Source organism: Bos indicus x Bos taurus, chromosome 18 (assembly GCF_003369695.1).
Source record: "Bos indicus x Bos taurus breed Angus x Brahman F1 hybrid chromosome 18, Bos_hybrid_MaternalHap_v2.0, whole genome shotgun sequence".
Taxonomy (NCBI): Eukaryota; Metazoa; Chordata; class Mammalia; order Artiodactyla; family Bovidae; genus Bos; species Bos indicus x Bos taurus.
This window is the reverse complement of record NC_040093.1, coordinates 4,621,989-4,649,419: the sequence shown is the minus strand read 5'-3', so window position 1 is coordinate 4,649,419 and position 27,431 is coordinate 4,621,989. Positions and strand designations below refer to the sequence as shown.

The 27,431-nt window shown below is 44.6% G+C and overlaps 1 protein-coding gene across 1 annotated transcript; it reads left to right on the top strand.

Moving 5' to 3' along the window:
* The first annotated feature begins 491 nt into the window (after window positions 1-491).
* Window positions 492-16,841, top strand: LOC113876038 (cationic amino acid transporter 3-like). Its single transcript, XM_027514838.1, is given in 12 exon segments — window positions 492-891; window positions 1,471-1,629; window positions 13,124-13,295; window positions 13,534-13,646; window positions 13,816-14,029; window positions 14,196-14,335; window positions 14,437-14,452; window positions 14,454-14,537; window positions 14,716-14,915; window positions 15,112-15,275; window positions 15,547-15,655; window positions 15,818-16,841. Coding segments are annotated over 12 exon segments (1,791 nt in total). The 5' UTR covers window positions 492-512; the 3' UTR covers window positions 15,859-16,841.
* Window positions 16,842-27,431: the final 10,590 nt, after the last annotated feature.

Genomic DNA, 27,431 nt, shown 5'->3' with positions numbered 1-27,431 from the left:
TCTCCTGAGTCTGCTGGGTCTTCACTGCCTTCAGCTCAAAACAGTCAACCCGTCAAAGGGGCATATTTGAGAAGATGTATTCTGCTCCCACTAGAAAGACCCTGATGCTGGAAGATTTAAGGCAGGAGGAGAAAGGTACAACAGAGGATGAGATGGTTGGATGGCATCACTGACTCGATGGACATGAGTTTGAGTAAGCTCTGAGAGTTGGTGATGGACAGGGAGGCCTGGCATGCTGCAGTCCCTGGGGTTGCAAAGAGTTGGACACGACTGAGCGCTGAACTGATTCTGCTCCCCATCACTTCTCTTTAAACACTCTTGCACATTAAGAGGCTTCTTTATGTTTGAAGAAACCTAGGCTCAGAGATGGATAACTTGCCCAGTGTGTCCTTTTACCACCTGCCCCTCATCACTCCAGTACTTCACGGACTTTAACTCCTAGGGTCTAGGATGGATAAGCAATCTGGATGACTCTGTGTCTTGTTTCTCAGCAGATCATAGCCTCCTCAACTATGTCTAGGATGGTGCATCAGTGTGTTCGTCAGTTTGGTCAGAAGCTGGTCCACAGGCGAGGGGAAGACACCATAAAGGAATCTGACGGTCTCAAGATTCATCTGAGTGCCATAGAACTGGTGTTCTTGGGTGTGGGCAGAAACCTGGGAGCCGGCCTGTACATCGTGGTTGGTGCAGTGGCCAAGTACGTAGCTGGACCAGCGATTGTCATCTGCTTCTTGGTGGCCGGCCTGTCTTCTCTGCTGTCGAGGCTCTGCTATGTGGAGTTTGACGCCCGGGTACCACGCTCCTCTTCTGCGTATGTCTGCAGCTACGTCACGATGGGGCAGCTCTGGGCCTTCATCGTTGGCTGGAACATCATACTGTTATTTTTAATTGGTGAGGTGATGGGACCAGGCGACAGGTGTGGGGGAAAGGTGTGGGGGCTAAGGTCAGGAAACTGGGAGATGGGATTGTGGTCTTATTCATGGGCTCTTTGTTACCTGACTTGTTAGGGGAAGTGGGTAACAGTAGCTGGAAAACCCCACAACTTCATTCTATTCAGCTCTCCCCTGCTTTCCTTAAATAATTGGACTAAGAATAAGAAGGAAAGGAAATGGCATGGGTGGGAGGGAGGCGTGTCCCACAGGCTCATCACCTCATTATATTGGACTCTTTGCTCAGCTGTTGCCTGTGAGTGATTTTTTTTGGGGGGGGAGGGTTGCCACTTGATATTTTATACCTCATCTTTTATCCCTCCTTATCCAACTTCCCTGTTTTCTTTCCTTGTGAAACACTGATCTCCTAATGTATTAAATAGTGGACCTATTTTGTGAGTCATCACAGTCTGCTCTCACCACCCCATGGAAAAAAATCTTTGAGATTATGTTTTGCCTATTTTTTCCTCCAAAATACATCCATTGGCACTTACTAGGTGTTCAGTTTTGTCTGTGAATGTTTGTTCTTCTGCTGCTGCAGCCACTGCGTGTACAGCCAGGGCCTGGATGTACGCCTTTGACAGCCTCATTGGGGACCTCATCTCTCAGGCATTGGAGAGAACTGTCCCTCTGCATATGCCCTACTTCCTGGCCATTTATGCAGACATTTTCGCACTGGGCCTGGTGCTGCTGCTTGCAGGTGAGTCAGGGGTCAGATATAAGATGGGATGAGAGGACTCCCCTGGTGGTCCAGTGGTTAAGAATCCGCCTTGCAATGTGGGGACACAGGTTCAATCCCTGGTCAGGGAGCTAAGACCCCATGTGCCACAGAACAACTATGCCCAAGTCCTTAGCCCGCACACTACAACTAGAGAATCTGTGTGTGTGTCTGTGTGTGTGTGTGTAGTTGCTCAGTCACATCCGACCCTTTGGACTATAGTCCAATAGACTCCTTTGTCTGTGGGATTATCCAGGCAAGAACACTGGAGTGGGTTGCGATTTCCTTCTCCAGGGGATCTTCCTGACCCAGGAAGTGAATCCACATCTCCTGCATTTCCTGCGTTGCAGGCGGATTCTTTATCCACTGATTCCCAAACTTCGATGTTTGTCTCACAACAAAAGATCCCACAGCTAAGACCCAACTCAGCCAAATTACTAACTAAATAAAATACTTTTTAAAAAAAGATGGACTGAGTAGGGTATGGAGGGGGAGCTGAGGTTGGGAAAGACTTGGGGGTGGGGACTAGGACTGGAAAGGACTGTCTGTGCTATGAGAGACATGAAGGCAAGACCTGGACGGTTGTTTCCCACTCTTGGCCCTCTTGACAATGTGAGCCGGTTCATTCCTTGGTAGGAGGGGCTGGTCTGTGCATTTCAGGATGCTTTAAAAAATCATTGTTGGATGCTTAGTGGTCCCTGGCCTTTGCTCACTAGATACCAGTGAAACCCACTCCCCAAATTCTGACAACTGAATGTCTCCAGACCATGCCAAATATTGGGGGAATAAAATTTACTCCCAGGTGAGAATCATTTTCTTCAGTTCCGTTCAGTTCAGTTGCTCAGTTGTGTCCAACTCTTTGCAACTCCAGGGACTGGAGCACACCAGGGCTCCCTGTCCATCACCAACTCCCAGAGCTTACTCAAACTCATGTCCTTTGAGTCGGTGATGCCATCCAACCATCTCATCCTCTGTTGTCCATTTCTCCTCCTGCCTTCAATCTTTCCCAGCATCACGGTCTTTTCAAATGAGTCAGCTCTTCGCATCAAGTGGCCAAAGTATTGGAGCTTCAGCTTCAGCATCAGTCCTTCCAATGAATATTTAGGACTGATTTCCTTTAGGATGGACTGATTGGATCTCCTTGCAGTCCAAGGGACTCTCAAGAGTCTTCTCCAACACCATAGTTCAAAAGCATCAACTCTTCGGTGCTCAGCTTTCTTTATAGTCCAACTCTCATATCCATACATGACCACTGGAAAAACCATAGCTTTGTCTAGATGGACCTTTGTTGGCAAAGTAATGTCTCTGCTTTTTAATATGCTGTCTAGGTTGGTCATAACTTTCCTTCCACTGAGTAAACGTCTTTTAATTTCATGGCTGCAGTCACCATCTGCAGTGATTTTGGAGCCCAAAAGCATAAAGTCAGCCACTCTTTCCACTGTTTCCCCATCTATTTGCCATGAAGTGATGGGACCAGATGCCATGATCTTAGTTTTCTGAATGTTGAGCTTTAAGCCAACTTTTTCACTCTCCTCTTTCACTTTCATCAAGAAACTCTTTAGTTCTTCTTCACTTTCTGCCATAAGTGTGGTGTCATCTGCATATCTGAGGTTATTGATATTTCTCCCGGCAATCTTGATTTCAGCTTGTGCTTCCTCCAGCCCAGTGTTTCTCATGATGTACTCTGCATATAAGTTAAATAAGCAGGGTGACAGTATACAGCCTTGACATACTCCTTTTCCTATTTGGAACCAATCTCTTGTTCCATGTCCAGTTCTAACTGTTGCTTCCTGACTTACATACAGGTTTCTCAAGAGGCAAGTCAAGTGGTCTGGTATTCCCATCTCTTTCAGAATTTTCCACAGTTTATTGTCATCCACACAAAGGCTTTGGCATAGTCAATAAAGCAGAAATAGATATTTTTCTGGAACTCTCTTGCTTTTTCAATGATCCAGTGGATGTTGGCAATTTGATCTCTTGTTCCTCTGCCTTTTCACAATACAGCTTGAACATCTGGAAGTTCATGGTTCATGTATTGTTGAAGCCTGGCTTGGAGACTTTTGAGCATTACTTTACTAGCATGTGAGATGAGTGCAATTGTGTGGTAGTTTGAACATTCTTTGGCATTGCCTTTCTTTGGGATTGGAGTGAAAACTGACCTTTTCCAACCCTGTGGAAAACTGCTGAGTTTTTCAAATTTGCCAGCATATTGAGTGCAGACTTTCACAGCATCATCTTTCAGGATTTGGAATAGCTCAACTGGAATTCCATCACCTCCACTAGCTTTGTTCGTAATGATGCTTCCTAAGGCCCACTTGACTTCACATTCCAGGATGTCTGGCTCTAGGTGAGTCATCGTACCATCATGATTATCTGGGTCATGAAGGTCTTTTTTGTATAGTTCTTCTGTGTATTCTTGGCACATCTTCTTAATATTTTCTGCTTCTGTCAGGTCTATACCATTTCTGTCCTTTATTGAGCCCATCTTATCTCTAATTTTCTTGGAGAGATCTCTAGTCTTTCCCATTCTATCATTTTTTCTCTATTTCTTTGCATTGATCACTGAGGAAGACTTTCTTATCTCTCCTTGCTGTTCTTTGGAACTCTGCATTCAAATGGGTATATTTTTCCTTTTCTCCTTTGCTTTTTGCTTCTCTTTTTTCACAGCTATTTGTAAGGCCTCTTCAGACAGCCAATTTGCTTTTTTGCATTTCTTTTTCTTGGGGAGACATATTTCCTTCTTTTTTTTATTATTATTTATTTATTTTTACTTTACAATATTGTATTGGTTTTGCCATACATCAACATGCATCTGCAACGGGTGTACACGTGTTCCCCATCCCGAACCCCTCTCCCACCTCCGTCCCCACACCATCCCTCTGGGTCATCCCAGTGCACCAGCCCCAAGCTTCTTGTATCCTGCTTCGAACCTAGACTGGCGATTCATTTCTTATATGATATTATACATGTTTTAATGTCCTTATCCCAAATCATCCCCCCCGCAACAGAGTCCAAAAGACTGTTCTATACATCTGTGTCTCTTTTGCTGTCTCATATACAGGGTTGTCATTACCATCCTTCTAAATTCCATATATATGCGTTAGTATACTGTACTAGTGTTTTTCTTTCTGGCTTACTTCACTCTGTATAATAGGCTCCAGTTTCATCCACCTCATTAGAACTGATTCAAATGTATTCTTTTTAATGGCTGAGTAATACTCCATTGTGTATATGTACCACAGCTTTCTTATCCATTCATCTGCTGATGGACATCTATTTTGCTTCCATGTCCTGGCTATTATAAACAGTGCTGCAATGAACATTGGGGTACACGTGTTCTTTTCAATTCTGGTTTCCTCAGTGTGTATGCCCAGCAGTGGGATTCCTGGGTCGTATGGCAGTTCTATTTCCAGTTTTTTAAGGAATCTGCACACTGTTCTCCATAATGGCTGTACTAGTTTGCATTCCCACCAACAGTGTAAGAGGGTTCCCTTTTCTCCACATCCTCTCCAGCATTTATTGCTTGTAGACTTTTGGGTCACAGCCATTCTGACTGGCGTGAAATGGTACCTCATTGTGGTTTGGATTTGCATTTCTCTGATAATGAGTGATGTTGAGCATCTTTTCATGTGTTTGTTAGCCATCTGTGTGTCTTCTTTGGAGAAATTTCTATTTAGTTCTTTGACCCATTTTTTGATTGGGTCGTTTATTTTTCTGGAATTGAGCTGTAGGAGTTGCTTGTATATTTTTGAGATTAGTTGTTTGTCAGTTGCTTCATTTGCTATTATTTTCTCCCATTCTGAAGGCTGTCTTTTCACCTTGCTTATAGTTTCTTTTGTTGTGCAGAAGCTTTTAATTTTAATTAGATCCCATTGTTTATTTTTGCTTTTATTTCCAATATTCTGGGAGGTGGGTCATAGAGGATCCTGCTGTGATGTGTGTTGGAGAGTGTTTTGCCTATGTTCTCCTCCAAGAGTTTTATAGTTTCTGGTCTTACTTTTAGATCTTTAATCCATTTTTGAGTTTATTTTTGTGTATGGTGTTAGAAAGTGCTCTAGTTTCATTCTTTTACAAGTGGTTGACCAGTTTTCCCAGCACCACTTGTTAAAGAGATTGTCTTTAATCCATTGGATATTCTTGCCTCTTTTGTCAAAGATATGGTGTCCATAGGTGTGTGGGTTTATCTCTGGGCTTTCTATTTTGTTCCATTGATCTATATTTCTGTCTTTGTGCCAGTACCATACTGTCTTGATGACTGTGGCTTTGTAGTAGAGCCTGAAGTCAGGCAGGGTGATTCCTCCAGTTCCATTCTTCTTTCTCAAGATTGCTTTGGCTATTCAAGGGCTTTTGTATTTCCATACAAATTTTGAAATTATTTGTTCTAGCTCTGTGAAAAATACCGTTAGTAGCTTGATAGGGATTGCATTGAATTTATAGATTGCTTTGGGTAGTGTCCTCATTTTCACTATATTGATTCTTCCAATCCATGAGCATGGTATATTTCTCCATCTATTTGTGTCCTCTTTGATTTCTTTCATCAGTGTTTTATAGTTTTCTATATATAGGTCTTTAGTTTCTTTAGGCAGACTTATTCCTAAGTATTTTATTCTTTTTGTTGCAATGGTGAATGGAATTGTTTCCTTAATTTCTCTTTCTATTTTCTCATTATTAGTGTATAGGAATGCAAGGGATTTCTGTGTGTTGATTTTATATCCTGCAACTTTACTATATTCATTGATTAGCTCTAGTAATTTTCTGGTGGAGTCTTTATGGTTTTCTATGTAGAGAATCATGTCATCTGCAAACAGTGAGAGTTTTACTTCTTCTTTTCCAATTTGGATTCCTTTTATTTCTTTTTCTGCTCTGATTGCTGTGACCAAAACTTGCAAAAGTATGTTGAGTACTAGTGGTTGAGAGTGGGCACCCTTGTCTTGTTCCTGACTTTAGGGGAAATGCTTACAATTTTTCCCCATTGAGGATAATGTTTGCTGTGGGTTTGTCATATACAGCTTTTATTATGTTGAGGTATGTTCCTTCTATTCCTGCTTTCTGGAGAGGTTTTATCATAAACGGATATTGAATTTTGTCAAAGGCTTTCTCTGCATCTATTAAGATAATCATATGGCTTTTATTTTTCAATTTGTTAATGTGGTGTATCACATTGATTGATTTGCAGATATTGAAGAATCCTTTCATCCCTGGGATAAAGCCCACTTGGTCATGGTGTATGATATCTTTAACGTGTTGTTGGATTCTGATTGCTAGAATTTTATTAAGGATTTTTGCATCTATGTTCATCAGTGATATTGGCCTGTAGTTTTCTTTTTTTGTGGGATCTTTGTCAGGTTTTGGTATTAGGGTGATGGTGGCCTCATAGAATGAGTTTGGAAGTTTACCTTCCTCTGCAATTTTCTGGAAGAGTTTGAGTAGGATAGGTATTAGCTCTTCTCTAAATTTTTGGTAGAATTCAGCTGTGAAGCCATCTGGACCTGGGTTTTTATTTGCTGGAAGATTTCTGATTACAGTTTCAATTTCCGTGCTTGTGATGGGTCTGTTAAGATTTTCTATTTCTTCCTGGTTCAGTTTTGGAAAGTTGTACTTTCTAAGAATTTGTCCATTTCTTCCACGTTGTCCATTTTATTGGCATATAATTGCTGATAGTAGTCTCTTATGATTCTTTGTATTTCTGTGTTGTCTGTTGTGATCTCTTCATTTTCATTTCTAATTTTATTGATTTTATTTTTCTCCCTTTGTTTCTTGATGAATCTGGCTACTGGTTTGTCAATTTTATTTATCCTTTCAAAGAACCAGCTTTTGGTTTTGTTGATTTTTGCTATGGTCTCCTTTGTTTCTTTTGCATTTATTTCTGCCCTAATTTTTAAGATTTCTTTCCTTCTACTAACCCTGGGGTCCTTAATTTCTTCTTTTTCTACATGCTTTAGGTGTAGAGTTAGGTTATTTATTTGACTTTTTTCTTGTTTCTTGAGGTATGCCTGTATTGCTATGAACTTTCCCCTTAGCACTGCTTTTACAGTGTCCCACAGGTTGTGGGTTGTTGTGTTTTCATTTTCATTCATTTCTATGCATATTTTGATTTATTTTTTGATTTCTTCTGTGATTTGTTGGTTATTCAGCAGCATGTTTTTCAGCCTCCATATGTTGGAATTTTAATAGTTTTTCTCCTGTAACTGAGATCTAATCTTACTGCATTGTGGTCAGAAAAGATGCTTGGAATGATTTCAGTTTTTTTGAATTTACCAAGGCTAGATTTATGGCCCAGGATGTGATCTATCCTGGAGAAGTTTCCATGTGCGCTTGAGAAAAAGGTGAAATTCATTGTTTTGGGGTGAAAGGTCCAAAGATATCCATTGAGTCTAACTGGTCTATTATATCATTTAAAGTTTGTGTTTCTTTGTTAATTTTCTGTTTAGTTGATCTATCCATAGGTGTGAGTGGGGTATTAAAGTCTCCCACTATTATTGTGTTATTGTTAATTTCTCCTTTCATACTTGTTAGCATTTGTCTTACACATTGTGGTGCTCCTATGTTGGGTGCATATATATTTATAATTGTTATATCTTCTTCTTGGATTAGTCCTTTGATCATTAGGTAATGTCCTTCTTTGTCTCTTTTCACAGCCTTTGTTTTAAAGTCTATTTTATCTGATATGAGTATTGCTACTCCTGCTTCTTTTGATCTCTATTTGCATGGAATATCTTTTTCCAGCCCTTCACTTTCAGTCTGTATGTGTCCCCTGTTTTGAGGTGGGTCTCTTGTAGACAACATATGTAGGGGTCTTGTTTTTGTATCCATTCAGCCAGTCTTTGTCTTTTGGTTGGGTTATTCAACCCATTTATGTTTAAGGTAATTACTGATAAGTATGATCCAGTTGCCATTTACTTTATTGTTTTGGGTTCGAGTTTATACACCATTTTTGTGTTTCCTGTCTAGAGAATATCCTTTAGCATTTGTTAGAGAGCTGGTTTGGTGGTGCTGAATTCTCTCAGCTTTTGCTGGTCTGTAAAGCTTTTGATTTCTCCTTCATATTTGAATGAGATCCTTGCTGGGTACAGTAATCTGGGCTGTAGGTTATTTTCTTTCATCACTTTAAGTGTGTCTTGTCATTCCCTCCTGGCCTGAAGAGTTTCTATTGAAAGGTCAGCTGTTATCCTTATGGGAATCCCCTTGCGTGTTATTTGTTGTTTTTCCCTTGCTGCTTTTAATATTTGTTCTTTGTGTTTGATCTTTGTTAATTTGATTAATATGTGTCTTGGGGTGTTTTGCCTTGGGCTTATCCTGTTTGGGACTCTCTGGGTTTCTTGGACTTCGATGATTATTTCCTTCCCCATTTTAGGGAAGTTTTCAACTATTATCTCCTTAAGTATTTTCTCATGGTCTTTCCTTTTGTCTTCTTCTGGGACTCCCATGACTCGAATGTTGTAGCATTTAATGTTATCCTTGAGGTCTCTGAGATTGTCCTCATTTCTTTTAATTCATTTTTTTTCCCTCTCTGATTCATTTATTTCTACCATTCTATCTTCTATTTCACTAATCCTATCTTCTGCCTCCATTATTCTACTATTTGTTGCCTCCAGAGTGTTTTTGATCTCATTTATTCCATTATTCATTATATATTGACTCTTTTTTATTTCTTCTAGGTCCTTGTTAAACCTTTCTTGCATCTTCTCAATCCTTGCCTCCAGGCTATTTATCTGTGATTCCATTTTTATTTCAAGATTTTGGATCATTTTCACTATCATTATTCAGAATTCTTTATCAGGTAGATTCCCTATCTCTTCCTCTTGTTTGGTTTGGTGAGCATTTATCCTGTTCCTTTACCTGCTAGGTATTCCTCTGTCTCTTCATATTGTTTATATTGCTGAGTTTGGGGTAGCCTTTCTGTATTCTGGCAGTTTGTGGAGTTCTCTTTATTATGGAGTTTCCTCGCTGTGGGTGGGGTTGTATAGGTGGCTTGTCAAGGTTTCTTGGTTAGGGAAGCTTGTGTTGGTGTTCTGGTGGATGGAGCTGGATTTCTTCTCTCTGGAGTGCAATGAAGTGTCTAGTAATGAGTTATGAGATGTCAATGGATTTGGGGTAACTTTGGGCAGCCTGTATATTGAAGCTCAGGGCTGTGTTCCTGTGTTGCTGGAGAATTTGCATGGTATGTCTTGCTCTGGAACCTGTTGGCCCTTGGGTGGTGCTTGGTTTCAATGTAGGTATAGAGGCGTTTGATGAGCTCCTATTGCTTAATGTTCCCTGGAGTCAGGTGTTCTATGATCTTAGGATTTGGACTTAAGCCTCCTGCCTCTGGTTTTCAGTCTTATGTTTACAGTAGTCTCAAGACTTCTCCTTCTATACAGCACCATTGATAAAACATCTAGGTTAAAGATGAAAAGTTTCTCCACAGTGAGGGACACCCAGAGAGGTTCACAGAGTTACATGGAAAAGAGAAGAGGGAGGAGGGAGTTAGAGGTGACCCGAATGAGATGAGGTAAAATCAAAAGAAGAGAGAGCAAGCTAGCCAGTAATCACTTCCTTATGTGCGCTCCACAGTCTGGACCACTCAAAGATGTTCATGGAGTTATACAGAGAAGAGAAGAGGGAGAAAGGAGACAGAGGTGGCCAGGAGGATAAAAGGGGGGAATGAAAAGGAGAGAGACAGATCCAGCCAGGAATCAGATCCCTAAGTGTCCTCCACTGTCTGGAATACACAGAGATTCAGAGAGTTGGGTAGGGAAGAGAAGGGGGAGGGAGGAGACAAAGGTGACCTAGTGGAGAGAAAGGAGAGTCCAAAGAGGGAGACAGCAGTCAAGCCAGTAATCTCGCTCCCAAGTAAAAATAGGTACTGAAGATTGGGTTCTTAAAGGTACAAAATTGATAACAAATACCAAAAAGCAAAGATTAAAATTCTAGAGTAGAGGTTGGATTTTCAAAAATACAATATTAAAGAAAATAAGAAGAAAAAAAAAACAAAGTCACAAAAGTTATTAAAATATATATATATATGAAGTTCGCTTTAAAAATAGTCTTTTTTTTTTAAGTAATAGTAGGTTATAAAAATGAAAATTAAAGGAGTAATAGAGGACTTAAAATTTTTAAAAAGTTTAAAAAAAGAAGAAAAGAAAAAGAAAAGAATGATCATAAAAATATATCTAGAACTTTGTCTGGTGTTGTTGTGGGCAGTGTGGGGTCAGTTCACTTTCGGATAGTTTCTTGGTCTGGCTTATATTTCTCAAGATCTGTAGGCCGCTCCCTATATAGTTAGCACTAACTACAGGGTTTTAATCTATTGCACCTGTCACTTCCAAGGCAGTTCCCTCGGTTTTAGCTTCTGTTTGCTGGTCTCTTCAGTGCCTGATTTCCGCCCTGATACAAAGGGGCGGTGGTGGACACTTTTTAGGCTCACTTGTTCAGTCGCGCTGTGGGAGGGAGGGACGCTGCAAACAAATAACACTGGCGTGTGCTCGTAGTGTCTCAACCAAACTGCGCCTGCTCCCGCTCACAGCAGGTGCACCCTCCCTGCCCACACAGCTCAGGCTCTAGGTTGCTCCTCCAGGAACCGCCCGAGGCCGGCCCTGGGCTGCATGCACCTCCCAGGTCTAAGCCGCTCTGGTTCAGGCACTCAGGTAGTCCTCAGAGGCTCAGACTCCATTGGGCCTGCGTTTTGTGCCCTTCCCAGCTCCGAGCAGCTCGGATGATGAGGTGTTTGGCAAGCGCAATCACTGCAACTTACCGCCTCTCCCGTCCCTGCCACTTGGTTTTCTGGGTGTACAACCGGCCCACCTTCTCAGGCGGATGACTGTCCAGAACCCCAAGAGGTCTAGTAAGCAAAGAAGCCTGCTTGCAGTTTGGTAGATAATGTCTCTCTGGGGCTGAGATTGCCCCCTTCCGGCTCTGGCCGCCTGTCACCGGAGGGGGATGGTCTGCAGCCGGCTAGTTCTGTTCCATCCTTTGTTCTGTGCACGGGCCTGGCAGTGTCTTAGGGCTTTTCACATGGTAGCTATCCCACAGTCTGGTTTGCTAGCCCAAATTAGTTCGCTCTGATTACCCTCGGGGACATTCAGGCCCGATCCTTACTCTAAGCAATGCAGCCCGCACCTCCCTGCCCAGCCCCCACTTGCTAGTGGTGGGCGCAGGCGTCTGCACTGCTTCTCCGCTGGGGGAGTTACTGCTGGGCTTGTAATCTGTGGGTTTTAATTGTTTACTTATTTTTCCTCCCTATTATGTTGCCCTCTGTGCTTCCAAGGCTTGGCACAGACTCGGCAGTGAGAGTGTTTCCTGGTGTTTGGAAACTTCTCTCTTTTTAAGACTCCCTTCCTGGGATGGAGTTCCATCCCTACCTCTTTTGTCTCTCTCTTTTTTTTTTTTTTGTCTTTTATATTTTTCCTACCTCCTTTCGAAGACAATGGGCTGCTTTTCGGGGTGCCTGATGTCCTCTGCCAGCATTCAGAAGTTGTTTTGTAGATTTTGCTCAACGTTTAAATGTTCTTTTGATGAATTTGTGGGCGAGAAAGTGGTCGCCCTGTCCTATTCCTCCACCATCTTAGGACAGCCCCCATATTTCTTTCTTGATACTGAGACCAAAGATTTTTTTTTTTTTAATTTCAGGGGAAATTCACATAGCATAAATTTATCATTTTGTTATTTCCCCCCAGCTTTACTGAGATATAAATGATATACAGCACAATAAGTTTCAAGTGTACAATGTTGTGTTTTTGGCTGTTCTAGGTCTTCGTTGTTGCTCACAGGTTTTCTCTAGTTGCAGAGAGCATGGGTTATTCTTTGTTGCGATACACAGGCTTCTCATTTTGGCAGCTTCTCATGTTGCAGAGCATGGGCTCTAGAGCTGTGGATCAGTAGTTACAACACATGGGCTTAGTTGTTTTGTGGCACGTGGAATTTCACTGGACCAGGGACGGAACCTGTGTCCCCTACATTGGCTGGCAGACTCCCAACCCCTGGACCACCAGGGAAATCCCACAGTGATGACGTGATAGACCTGCCTATGTGAGATGATCGCCACAATAAGAAATGGGCTATTAGGGCCTCCATGGTGGTCCAGTGGCCAAGACTCCTTGCTCCCAGTGCAGGGGACCAAGGTTCCACCTCTGGTCAGGGAACTAAGATCCCACTTGACACAACTGAGAGTTCACAAGCCACAACTAAAGATTCTGTTATGCCGCAGCAAAGACTCAGCACAGCCAAATATAAATAAAATGAATACTTTAAAAAATCATAAGAAAAGAAATTAACTATCTTAAAAGGGACAATTCGGAGCGCTAGTACATTCACAATGTTGTTCAGCCATCATCTGCATCGAGTTTCAAACATGTTCATCTCCCTTGAAAGACACCCTGTATCCACTGAGTAGTCACGGTCCATCCACCCCACCCCCACAACTGCCAGCCCCCGAGGCTACTCTCTGTCTCTATGGACTTAGTTACTGTGCATGTTTCATACTCCATCTCTCCTACAGTACTACTCGCTCTAGGAGTTCCTGAGTCAGCCCGGGTTTACAGAGTGTTCACGGGCATCAACATTTTGGTTCTCAGCTTCACCATCGTCTCTGGCTTCATTAAGGGAGACCTGCACAACTGGAAGCTTACAAATCGGGACTACACATTGACCACAGCTGTATTCACGTATAGGTTAGGAGCATACCCTTGGTCATATTAATGTGTGTGTGTGTGTGTGTGTGTGTGTGTGTGTGTGTGTGTGTAAGGGAGTCAGAGCTGAGAATTTGGCAGGGACTAAAGAGACCAAGGCTGGTGGATCCGGATGGTGGGTTTCCTGGAGTACAGAGCTTGTGGTATTGAGGGAAGAGTCCAGAAATGATGGCTTAACCCACCTTACCCATATTCTTTCTTGCTTTTTCTCCCGCCACAGCTTGGGCCCTCCAGGTGCTGGAGGATTTGTGCCTTTTGACTTTGAGTGGGTTGTCCAAGGAGCAGCTACGTGTTTCTATGCATTTGTCGGTTTTGCTGCCATTACCACTACAGGTAAGGTGGTAACCGTGTGTCCCATCAGGGTTTGGACAGAGTTTGAGCTGCCGTTGGGCATAGAGGTTGGGAGAAGGTTAGCCTGCTTTTGGAAGCCCAAGAGAGAAGGCAATTCTGTGTTTTCACCCCATGGTATTTTCGTGACCTGCTGCTTCTACCCCTTTTGCAGAGAGAGGAGACCTAAAGCCTCAGCGCTCCATCTCCCTCTTCTCACTCCTCATGTGCTTTTTGGCATATTTTGCTGTCTCAGCGGCACTCACCCTCACGGTGCCCTACTACCAGATTCATCACTACAGCCCCTTGCCCGAGGCTTTTCTCCACGTTGGCTGGGGCCCTGCCAGACATGTCGTGGCTGTTGGTGTCCTCTGTGCTCTTATGTCCAGGTCAGTGTCACGGGTTTCTCCCCATCTACTGTCAGATGCTCATGCACCCCAGCCCCTGGGACTGAGAGACGAGAGGGAAAGACATCTTGCTCCAAACTAGGGAGCGCATGCCCTGGTCTCCCCTGCTTCTCCACATCCTCACACGTGTCTCCACTTTCTCTCCCAGCCTCCTGGGTGACATGTTCCCCATGTCTCGGTTAATCTGTACAATGGCAGAGGATGGGCTCCTTTTCCGGGCACTTGCCAAGGTCTGTGGTCACAAAGAAATCCCTGTCATGGCCATCATGTCTTCTGGAAGCCTTGCAGGTGAATAAAGAAAACTCAATTCTTCTTTGATCCATTTCCCTTAAGTGCAGTTCCCGTGGTTTCTTAATCCCAACCCTGCCGTTTTTGCTCCCCCATTCTAGGGATCATGGCATTACTCTGAGTTCAGCGACATTGCAAACCTCATGGCAGTTGCGTCTCTGCTCGCTTACTCCATGGTGTCTTTCTCGGTCCTTGTTCTCAGGTGAGACCCCACTACACCTTGATCGGGGGGCTTGGGGTCATGGGGATGATGGGGAGGTCATCCTGGTCTGTGTCATACTGCCTTCTGATTGTTCAAGAGAAGAAAGAAGTGGAATAGACAATCTTATGTTGTGTGAATAGTGGCTGATGTTAATATTGCCTTTAAACCTCTAATTCAGGTACCAGCCAGACCAGAATTTAAGTAAGAATGAGAAAATGGAAGAAGAAACTGAGATGGAACCTGTAGTTGAAGGAAGTCTTTTGGAATCTGAACCTGAAGCAGGAATCTCAAACATTCTAAAGAGTCTGTGGTTCCCTACCAGCACCATCCCCACGTGGAAATCTGGCCAGATTGTCTCTGGATGTGCCTTCCTGCTTGGTGAGCAGTGGGGTTTCCCTTTATTCATGTTCTGAAATTAACAGGATGGAGTGAGAGTGTGTATTTTGTCAGTTGAGGAGTCTGGGGGATATTATGGCCCTTCCTGATGTTGGTGGTTTCAGGAAGGGGTGTGACCCAAGGTCCTGACATCTGTCTTCCTGGTCCAGCCTGTTCTCCTCCTCCTTGACCCTTGCAGTTCTCCTGCTGACCATCCTGAGCCGGATCCTGGCCCAGTGGCCCAGCCAGGTGTTCTCTGGAGACCCCGGGCTCACAACAGTGGCTGTGCTGCTGCTGTTCATCACTGGGGTCATGGTCATCATCTGGAGGCAGCCCCAGAGCCCCAGTCCTCTTACGTTCAGGGTATGTGACCTATGTGTTCAAACTGTCCACCTTTCGTGAAGCAGGTCTGCATGCTTTGAGGTCTAAACATCCTTTGCTGGACCAGAGAAGAAGAGGAGTTGCTGAAACCTATGGACTCTTCCCTGATCCACACTCAGTGCTTTACAAACCAGGCTCAATAGGCACTGAGCACACAGCCTGAATTGGACTGAACTTGTCCCGCGCACGTTGCATAGGGTCTCCTTTTCAGACGTCTAGGGTGCGTTCAGGGATGAACTGACTCTGCCCACAGGTCCCTGCTCTGCCTGTCCTCCCACTGGTGAGCATCTTTCTGAACATTTACCTGATGATGCAGATGACCTCTGGGACCTGGGCCCTCTTTGGCGTCTGGAATGTGATTGGTGAGTGACTTTCTGGGGTGAAGAGGCTTCTTGAGTGACTGAACCCAATTCTCTTCTAACCACCTCCCCCCTATACTGTGTCAGATGCCATAATAGGAGGCTTACTAGGCATTCATAAATGAGGAGAGCCCCTGTTTTTCTTCTGTCTCATTTCCCTACTAGGATTTGCCATATGCTTTGGATATGGGATCCGACACAGTTGAAGGAGAACACAGCCACAGCCACAGCCACCGACCTCCATCTCCCAGACTCCGGACTAAAACACCCCTAATGATGAAGCATCTTAGCCACAGGAAATAGATGCTGTGTGGACCCCCTCCATATACTGGAGGTATCTGCTGGTTCAAGGTGCACTTTGAGCCTCTATGGACCGTGAAAATGGAAAGCATTTAGTGCCCTATATTTATTGCCAGTGGATGCAATGACTTTGCTATTGTATAATTTTTAAGTAAACGTTTTAAAGCTTAATATGCATACAGAAAATTGCATGATTCATAGGTGTGTAGTAAGATTAATCTTCACAAAGAAAGTACTATGATGTTACCGACAACTAGAGGAAGAAATAAAATATTAGCATAGGCTTCATTGCATGACAGCATGTGGAAGCTTCTGGTTCAGGGATCCAACTGCATTTTCAGGTGGATTATTTACCCCTGGACTCAGCAGGAAAGTTTATAGTCAGACTTTAAATATGACTTGCGAAGTCTCTTTTAATATGTAGTTGTGATTTCACTCTGATGAAAGTGTTTCCAAAAGTGTTACCTCTTCAAGATCTATAGAGAGGGCTTTCTAAAATTGAATTAAAATTAATTAGGTAAACAGATGTTGTTATTAACAGTAAGCTGTTGCCACACTGGAGTATGGTTTTCTCTGTCTATTAAGACAACAATGTTTTCTTGGAGTGCTGCTTTTGATAACAGACTGTGTGAACTCTTTGGGTCTAAGTGATTTGTATTTGCTTTTGAGATCTTTCATTACTTTGGTTGAGAAAATAAGGAGTATTTCACAGTGATCTCTGAAGATTATGGCACATGTAGATAAAGTTCATTCTGCTTCTACAAAACTTAACTTTTATTGTCAGAATTTTGCTACCTTGATATCCTTGTAGCATAGCAACTGAAAGTGAAAGTGTTAGTCTTAGTTTTGTCTGACTTTGAGACCCCATAGACTGTAGCCCGCCAGGTTCCTCTGCCCACGGGATTCTCCAGGCAAGAATACTGGAGTGGGCTGCCATTTCCTTCTCTAGGGGATCTTCCAAATCCAGGGATTGAACATGAGTCTCCTGCATTGCAGGCAGGTTTTTACCATCTGAGCTACCAGTTAAGAACATGGCAACAGTCTACTTCTAATTGAGGGGATTTAAAATGGGTAAACAATGGCTGTTGATTAAACATTCAGGGCTCTGAGACACTGGAGAGGACTGCCTGGCTTTTCCTGGCTCCCTGGCAAATCTCATTTTATATGATGGGTTTAAGCCTTTCCTGGCGGCAGGATTGATGCCTTCACAATGAAAAGAAAATTGTAAAAAAAAAAAATCAATGTTTTCCACTTGGGGTATGCTTTTCACAATATCCAGTAGTCAAGGTACTCACCTCACTGGACAAATCATACCAGCCTTAACAAAAACCTAACAAACTTCTTGAAACTCTCACTATCACTGTCATCCTTAATCATCAGTCCAGGTCAACAGAACTAATAGAAAAACTGGACTCAAATGTAACAGAAATTAATTACACAGCATTAAATGAACTGCTGGGCTTCCCTGGTGGCTCAGATGGTAAGAACCTGTCTTCAATGCAGGAGACTTGAGCTTGATCCCTGGGTCTGGAAGATCCCCTGGAGGAGGAAATGGTACCCCACTCCAGTACTCTTGCCTAGAAAATCACATGGATGGAGGAGCCTGGTAGGCTGCAGTCCATGGGGTCATGAAGAGTCAGACACAACTGAGTGACTTCACTTTCACTTTCCACTTTCATGCATTAGAGAAGGAAATCGCAACCCACTCCAGTGTTCTTGCCTGGAGAATCCCAGGGATGGGGGAGCCTGGTGAGCTGCCGTCTATGGGGTAGCACAGAGTCAGACACAACTGAAGCAACTTAGCAGCAGCAGCAGCAGCAGAGTGACTAATACCTACAAATGAAATGCTAAATATGATTATAATTTTATGACTTTTGTCTGACATATTATGATTGTCTTCTAATTACTATTTTTTCAGACATAAAGCAGCTGTTATCCTGAAGCTACATATGATTTACAACACTTCGGTAATTTACACCTATTAAAAAAAAATAAGCAGGGTGATAATTAAAAAAAAGAAAGAAAAAAAAAAAAAAACATTTTTCTTTTGTCTCAGGCTGGTCACTTCAGAAATCAGATTATGAACAGCCTTAATGGGTAAATGAAATGGACTATCTGCGGACACGTGCAGGAATTTCAAAATATTTTGGGGATCTCTAGTAGAAAGAAATCCACTTAGCGAAATCTGATGGCAGATCTTTGACTTGGCTTTTTGGCCATGAGAAGTCTTTTGGGAATTTAGAGACTCTTGAGGAGTTATACCAGAGATGGTGTGAAGGAACCTACGTGTTCAATGAACCTGAAATCAGCCATGTCTATGGGTTCAAATCCAGCTCCACTACATACCAGCTTGTCCGATTTTGCACAAAATGCACACCACCTCTGTCTTCCTTTCCTGAACGATACAGGAAAATAGTTATCATTATTCCCTCCTCTCCTTGACAGGTGTGATTATTTAAGAGACTTGGTGGTTAGAGAGCTTGGATCACAGGTTTACGCCAAGGGTCCTGAACCTGAGACCTTCCTGTTTCACTGCTTGCTGAACGAAATGAAAATCTGGTTTGGGTCAAAATGAGATGGAATTTGTAGGGAGGGACAGACTCTAGCACAGCTCTGTCAAAGCGTCGAACCAGAGTGGCCTCCCAAGTGAGACAGGAGATACATGGGTCAAGGCTCGGCATTTCTCAACAGCCTCCTGTCTACCTTTCCTGGGGAAGGAGGAGGGTGGGCTCTATGCTGGATATTTACAATCAGCCTCCTGTTCACACTTTAAGACAGAAATAACAGGAAGAGAGTAAATAGCTGCACATTGCCTCCTGGGAACACTTTAAGACTACAATTATAGCATGGCTTAACACTGATTAAAAGGTCACGAGGTCACATATTTCCCACGCTTGGGGCAAAGGAGACACTGCACGTGCACAGAAAGGTTCCTTGGGAGTTAAAAAGAGGGAGTGTCACCCCCTAATAGGAGACGGATGCTAAGGACCTCCTTCATATGGCTCTGGACTAGAATCCATCTTGGAAGAAATGTTGCACAGGAGTTTTAGGGAGGGTCCTAGGGCAGGTCAGGTGTGGAAAAAGAAACCAGATAATTGAACAAAGTCAAACAAACCTGGAGGAGCTGCCCTGTATGAATGATTTACCTGCTTTTTATGGGGCTCCTCCTCACTAGAGGGGACCCCCACACCCTTTCTCTCCAGGTGTGTAACTGCCTCGCTTCTGTCTTAAATAAACTGTTTCTCTGTGTGTTCCCCTGCTTGTTGTGTCTCTAATAATAAACTGCTTTTGTCATTTTAATTTTTTTAAATGGTGTTTGCCTGTGTGAAAACACATTTTTCAGTGGGGGCAGAAGTCAGGGGAATCTTGTTTCTAGCCTCTAGCCCCTGGTGGATGAGCGGCTGGGCTTGCTGGTTTTCATCCAGGCTTCCCAGGTCCAATTCCTGAGCAGAGAACGTAGACTTCGCTTCAAGCCACCGCTTGCTCAGGGCTGTCTCTCTCTCCCTGAGATCAACCCCACTTGGTTACAGAAGATGAGATGAGCAAATGATTGATTGACAAATGTTTGCCTCTCTTCGCTGACATCTTTCTAAGACAAGAAGTTCTCTCTGGTAGTAGCTCTCTTCCTGACATAGACACCATAAGATGAATTATTTTGATCAGTTGAGAGAGAGGCAAGGAATTTTTCTTGAGGCTGCAGCCCATAGGGCCTGAATCACCTTCAGCTCATGGACAGAGGAGCCTGGTGGGCTATAGTCCATACAGTCACAAAGAGTTGGACACAACTTAGTGACTTAGAATGCATGCACGTAGAAGACAGTCTACCCACCAAGTGGCGCATTTTAGAGTGACATGGTCTCCTCTGCCTTGCTTCTCTTCAAACAACCCTTCCAGTAACTTTGAAACATATAAAGAGTTTCATTTATGTTTAAGAAACCAAATCTCAGAGATGGAGAACTTGTTCAATGCGTCCTCTTACCACCTGCTCCCCATCACTCCATCACTTCTTGGAATTGCCCTCCCAGGACCAAGGGCAGGTGGACACTGTTGATGGCTTGCTGTGTTGTTTTCTCAGCAGATCGGAGCCTCAACTGGGTCTAGGATGCAGTGTCAGGATGTTCACCAGTCTGGTCAGAAGCTGGTTCACCGGTGGCAGCTGGAGCCCAGGGAGGGGTCTGAGAGGCGTGTGGCCTGATGTCTGAACACTCTGGACCTAGTGGCCTTGGGTGTGGGCAGCAGCCTGGGAGCTGGCGTGTACATCGTGGCTCGTGCCGCGGCCACATACACAGCTGGGCCGGCGATCAGCATCTGCTTCTTGATGGCCGCCCTGTCATCTCTGTTCTCTGGGCTCTGCTATGTGGAGCTGGTGGCCTGGGTACCACATTCCAGTTCTGTGTATCTCTACAATTACGTCACCATGGGTCAGCTGTGTGCCTTCATCACTAGCTGGAACCTCATCCTGTCCTAAGTTGTTGATGAGAGGATGGGGGGTGGGGGGAGGTGTGGGGCTTAAGATCAGGAAGCGAGATTGAGGGGGGTCTTCATTCATTCATAGGTACTTTGTTATTGGACTTGCAGGGGGAAGGGGGTAATAGCAGCAGGAAAACCCCACAACTTCGTTCTCCTCAGCTCTATTCTGTTTTCCTTTAATGATGGACCACGAACCCAGAAGGAAAGGGAACCTAGAGTGTGGGTGAGAGGGAGGCTTGGCCCACAGCTCATCCTTTCACCATTTTCAAGTCTTTGCTCAGCTGTTGTCTTTGCAGGATTTTCCTTTAAGACTTCCTTTTCAACCCTCATCTCCCAGTACCCCAGTTTCTATTTCCCTGTGTTATTTTCTTGCATAATATTTATTTTCACCTAGTATATTGAATAGTTGACCTATTTTGTGAGTTACCTGGGTCTGCTCTTCCCACCCCAAGAAGAGATAACTCTCTGTGGTTAAGTACTTTATCTATTTTTTAAAAAACACATCCTATGTCACATGGTGGGTGCGTGCGTGCTAAGGTGATTCAGTTGTGTCCAACTCTTTGAGACTCCATGAACTGTAGCCCACTAGGCTCCCTTGTCCATGGAATTCTCCAGGCAAGAATACTGGAGTGGGTTGTCATGCCCTTCTCCAGGGGTTCTTCCCGACCCAGGGATTGAACTTACTTCTCTTATGTCTCCTGCATTGGCAGGTGAGTTTTTTTTACCACTAGTTCCCCCTGGGAAACCCATGCCACATGGTAGGGGATCAAGTAGTTTTGTGAATGAATATTCTTTCTGCTTCTGCAGCCGCTGCCTGTGTGTCCAAGGCCTGCAGCATCACCTTTGACAGTCTGATTGGGAACCACATCTCTCAGGCATTACAGGGAACTTTCTCTCCATATGTGCCCTCTTTCCTGGCCACATTCCTAGACTTTGTGCCTTCCTGCTTGGTGAGCAGTGGGATTTCCTTTAGTCATATTCTGAAACTGACAGGATAGGATAGGAGTGTGTATTTTGTCAGTTGAGGAGTCTTGGAGATACGATGTCCCTTCCTGATGTGGGCAGCCTGGGGAGGGGTGTGACCTGAGGTCCTGACGTCTTTGGCTTCTGGAGTCCAGCCTGTTCTCCTCCACCTTGATCCTTGCAGTTCCCCTGCTGACCATCCTGAGTGTGATCCTGGCCCAGTGGCCCAGCCAGGTGTTCTCTGGAGACCCCGTGCTCACAACAGTGGCTGTGCTGCTGCTGCTGCTCATCACTGGGGTGACGGTCATCATCTGGAGGCAGCCCCAGAGCCCCAGTCCTCTTCACTTCAAGATAGGTGAACTTACGTGCCCAGAGTATCCACCTTGAGTGAATGAAGTTGTGTGCTTTGAGGTCTAAACATCCTTCGCTGGACCAGAAAAGAGGGGGGATTGCTGAAACCAGTGGACCCTTCCCTGATCTACACTCAGTGCTTTGCATACACTGGCTGAGTAGGCACCGAACGCCCAGCTGGAATAGGACTGGAGTCTCTCTGCCCACATGTCGGGCAGGGTCTCCCTTTCAGACGTCTGGGCTGTGTCAAGGGATGAACTGACTCTGCCCACAGGTCCCTGCTCTGCCTGTCCTCCCACTGGTCAGCATCTTCGTGAATGTTTACCTGATGATGCAGATGACCTCTGGGACCTGGGCCCTGTTTGGCATCTGGAATGCCATTGGTAAGTAGCTTTCTGGGATAAAGAGGCCTCTTGAGTGACTGAATCCAACCCTCTTCCTACCACCTCTCCCCATCACTGTGTCAGATGCCGTAACGGAGGCCTGTTGGGTACTTGTGAGTGCGGAGAGTGCCTGCTTTTCCTCCTCACTGTCTCATCTCCCTACTAGGACTTGCCATATACTTTGGATACGGGATCCGACACAGCTTGGAGGAGAACAATGAGCCATAGCCACCAGCCTCCGTCTCCCAGACTCTTGACAAAAACACCCCTAGTGAAGAATGGTCTTAACCACAGGAAACAGAGGCTGTGTGGAGTCCCTCCATGCACTGGAGGATCTGCAGGTTCACAGGGCACTTTGAGCTTCTGTGAGGTGTGAAGGTGAAATGCATTTAGGGACCTATATTTATTGCCAGTGGACAAACGACCTTAAAGTTGTCTAATTTTTTAAGTACTCTTTTCAAAGGGTAACATACATAGAAAATAGCGCCTGCTTCGTAAAGTGTGCAGCAAGATGACATTTCACACAGAATGTACAACGAAGTAGTCAGCAACTGGAGGAAGAAATAAAATATCCACCTGCATCCCCAAAGCTCTTCTTCGGGACTTCCCTGGGGGCTCAGGGGTTGGGAATCGGCCTGCCAGCACAGAGGATACTGGTTCGATCTGTGGTTCTGGAGAATTCTGCATGCCGCCGGCACCTGAGCCAACGCACCACAGCTCCTGAGCCCACGAAACCCACGGCCCAGGCTCCGCAACAAGAGAAGCTGCCGCACTGAGCAGCCCGTGCCCGCAGCCAGAGCAGCGCCCAGGGGCAGTGGCAAAGACCCAGCATAACCAACCATAAACAAATGTTAAAGAGGCTCTTCCTTGGGGCTCTCTCCGGCAAACACACAAATATCGCCACAGGTGGGAGCAAAGGCAGCTAACTACATATTGTGTCCAGTGCCGCACTTGAAAAACTAGGACACAAACAAATCGGAAGTAAAGGGAAGGGAACAGATACCCTTTGCAAACAGTGGTACAAGGAACCCGGGCAGCTATATTACTATCAAATGAAGCAGACTTTAGGAAGAGGAGAAAAACAACAGATAAAGTGTCTCATTTCATCAAGATAGAAAGAAATGATCAGTTTTCCTTTTCCCCCCAGATTTATTGGGACATAATGTAACTTTGGGGAAATGTTTGTTTTTCTTCAGTTTTCTGTTACAAACTCTTAGAGTTACATACTAGAGTTGATGAAGGAAAGTTCTTAATTTAAAAAGAAAAAACCTGCATTGTCAGAGGTGTGGGAAAGAAGTGGTAAGTAATGGTTGGTTGACAAATTGATACAACTGAGTGCAACTGAAAGATAGGAGGCAAAACTGGATAGACATGATAAAGAGTTATTGCAGAACAAGGTGCTTGAAATTGAGATTATGGACCTTCAGGATATTGATGATAATGAAGTAGAGGCTTGTTTGTGGGAATGAACAACTGCAGTAGAGTGAAGGAGGGATGGACGTCAAGAAACTGAGAAACAAGTTATTAGATGAATTAAAATACAGATGCAGTAGGATGAAGTGGTTTCCTTATAACTTTTGAAACATTTCCTTGCACACAAAGGTGGTTACCTTTTTTAATTTTAGTCATTTTAATTACATGTATTAATCAGAATTCTTAGCCCTTAGAAACTTTCAGTTCAGTTCCGTTCAGTCGCTCAGTCGTGTCCGACTCTTTTCGACCACATGAATCGCAGCACGCCAGGCCTCCCTGTCCATCACCAACTCCCGGAGTTCACTCAGACTCATGTCCATTGAGTCAGTGATGCCATCCAGCCATCTCATCCTCTGTTGTCCCCTTCTCCTCCTGCCCCCAATCCTGCCCAGCATCAGAGTCTTTTCCAATGAGTCAACTCTTCACATGAGGTGGCCAAAGTACTGGAGTTTCAGCTTCAGCATCAGTCCTTCCAATGAACACCCAGGACTGATCTCCTTTAGAATGGACTGGTTGGATCTCCTTGCAGTCCAAAGGACTCTCAAGAGTCTTCTCCAACACCACAGTTCAAAAGCATCAATTCTTTGGCATTCAGCTTTCTTCACAGTCCAACTCTCACATCCATACATGACCACAGGAAAAACCATAGCCTTGACTGGATGGACATTTGTTCGCCAAGTAATGTCTCTGCTTTTGAATATGCTATCTAGGTTGGTCATAACCTTCCTTCCAAGGAGTAAGCGTCTCTTAATTTCATGGCTGCAATCACCATCTGCAGTGATTTGGAGCCCCCCAAAATAAAGTTTTACACTGTTTCCACTGTTTCCCCATCTATTTCCCATGAAGTGATGGGACCAGATGTCATGATCTTTGTTTTCTGAATGTTGAGCTTTAAGCCAACTTTTTCACTTTCCTCTTTCACCTTCATCAAGAGGCTTTTTAGTTCCTCTTCACTTTCTGCCATAAGGGTGGTGTCATCTGCATATCTGAGATTATTGATATTTCTCCCGGCAATCTTGATTCCAGCTTGTGCTTCTTCCAGCCCAGTGTTTCTCATGATGTACTCTGCATATAAGTTAAATAAGCAGGGTGACAATATACAGCCTTGACGTACTCCTTTTCCTATTTGGAACCAGTCTGTTGTTCCATGTCCAGTTCTAACTGTTGCTTCCTGACCTGCATATAGGTTTCTCAAGAGGCAGGTCAGGTGGTCTGGTATTCTCATCTCTTCCAGAATTTTCCACAGTTTATTGTGATCCACACAATTAAAAACAAAAAGTAAACAATTGTGAACTATGTTATACCAGCATTTTTAAAGATTGAATTATATTCAATTAAAAATAAATAAATTTGTAGAAATGGCTATCAACTTAAAAAAAATTGAGGTAGTGTTGATATAACCCTAGTTTCAAATATACAGCACAGTGATTTGGTATTTTACAAATGATACTCCAGTGGAAGTTATTACAGAAAAATGGCTATAATTCCTTGTGCTCCACAACATATCCTTACTGATTATGTATGTTATATATAGTAATTTGTATCTCTTAATCCCATACCTCCACTTTGCCCCTTCCCCCTTCTCTCTCTTCACAAATCGCCACTAGTTAGGTGAAGTTAGTTAGGTGAGGCTGTTTCTATTTTGCTATATACATTCATTTGTATTATTTTTTGAGAGTCCACATATAATATTACAGCATCTGTAAAAATACCAAATCACTATGGAGTGTACCTAAAACTAATATTAAAAACCAAGTCTCTCTCAATAAATAAAGAAACAATGAGTTAGACATCCACTCAGGACGAAAAGCATCTCTGTGGGTGTGGGGGACACATCTCCATCTGCCCAAGGGGCCCTGGAAGAGTCTTGTCCGTCTGTGCGTCTGGTCACAGGTCGAGAGACCTGGCTATGGGCTGCAGAACTTGCGGAGCCAGGGAACCTACCCGGACCCCTCTGACGGTGATGCTGCCAGTGGTGGCGGTGGTCGTGGTGACGGTGGTGGTGGGAACCCAGATACTGACCCAGAGAGTCCATGCAAGGGAGGGGATTTGGAGGTCAACCTTGACTAGGGGCTTCGCCCTGTGGCTCAGCGGTAGAGAACCCGCTTGTTGATGCAGGAGACACAGGAGTCACGGGTTCGATCCCTGGGTTGGGAAGATCCCCTGGAGGAGGACATGGCAACCCACTCCAGGATTCTTGCCTGGAGAATCCCCATGGACAGAGGAGCCTGGTGGGCTACAGTCCATGGGGTTGCAAAGAGTCGGACAGGACTGAAGAGACTATGCACGGGGCCTTCACTTGCGGGGAGGAGGGGAGTAGGATTCTGGCGAGAAAAAAAAAAGGAGTCTGATCAAGGCGTAGCAGACGCTTTCCCCTCCCCCTCACAAGGAACCATCCCACGGGGTTGATCTCCCACCACAGAAAAAGCTGCCCTAGTTCTGCAGACATCCCTGGGGACACGTGTTTCTCTACAGCAGCACCGGAGACCTGAGGGTGGACCCCCATGACGAGGGAGAGGAAGGGTTTTGGTAAACTTCTTATCTTTGAAAGATAAACATTTCAAAGAGTGACTGCCCTCAACACAGGAGCCTCTGGGCAAACCACACCCAGGAATCTCCCTACTGCCGGCACGCGCTCCGCGCTAAGTCGCCTCAGTCGTCCGACTCTTTGCGACCCCACGGACTGTAGCCCGCCAGGCTCCTCTGTCCGTGGGATTCTTCAGGCAGGAAAACTGAAGTGGGTTGTCCTGCCTTCCTCCATGGATCTTCCCAACCCAAGGATCCAACCTGTGTCTTTCGTCTCCTGCGTTGGCAGGCGGGTTCCGTACCACTAGCTCCACCTGTTCCACTGGCACCTCAGTGCCCCAGGCCCTGGACTCACACCTGCCCCCGCTCTCCGGGGGCTCCCTGTGGGATCCTCCCCCTGCAGCGTCCACAAGAATTCAACAGACAAGAAGCGGGCTCAGAAAACCGCCCCCCGCTCTGGGCGAGGGCGCCCGCAGACTGGAGCCCTAGCGCCACCTTCTGGGAATCCAGAGACAGGTTTCTAGGAGGCAGCCTGGTGAGTTGTCAGAGCAGTTGTCTGTTGTTTTTCTAACTCGTGTTCAACCTTTGGCAACTCCATGGACTGCAGCCTGCCAGGCTTCCTTGTCCTTCACTATCACCTGGAGTTTGTTCAAATTGACATCCATTGATTGAGTCAGTGATGCCATCCAATCGTCTTATTCTCTGCCGTTCCCTTCTTTTGTCCCCCGTCTTTTCCCATGAATTGGCTCTTCGCATACAGTGGCCAAAGTGTAAGACCAGAGAAGACAGAAAAGATGAAGAATTCTCCCACAAGGGGGAGTATGAAGAGTGGAGCAGGTGTACTTTCAGGAGAAGATTTTTATGAGCCCCAATTCTTGCCTCTTCTTATATCTAGTAAAACACCGACATCACTAATGGTGACATCTACTGTGGCCGTTAAGGAGAAAACTACAATTAAAAGTCAAAATGGAGTAGCTGTGGTTCAGACAATGTGATTCCAGACAAGTCCTTGTGTTGCTGAAAATTTGAGTTTTCTGAGCTGGATCAGACCTGAACAATATCTGCTGGAAGCTGGCAACTGCAAACTTACATTTTAAAGGCCTTCGCTTGTCACTAGAACATTTTTAGACAAGGAAATTGCTTTGGATCACGCATCAACAAAAAGAAGAGACATGTACGGTAACCAATAGCACCTGTTGTCTGTGTTAAAAGTGAAAGTGTTAGTCACTCAGTCTTGTCTGACTCTTTGCAGCCCCATGGACTGTAGCCCACCAGTCTCCTCTGTCCATGGAGTTCTCCAGGCAAGAATACTG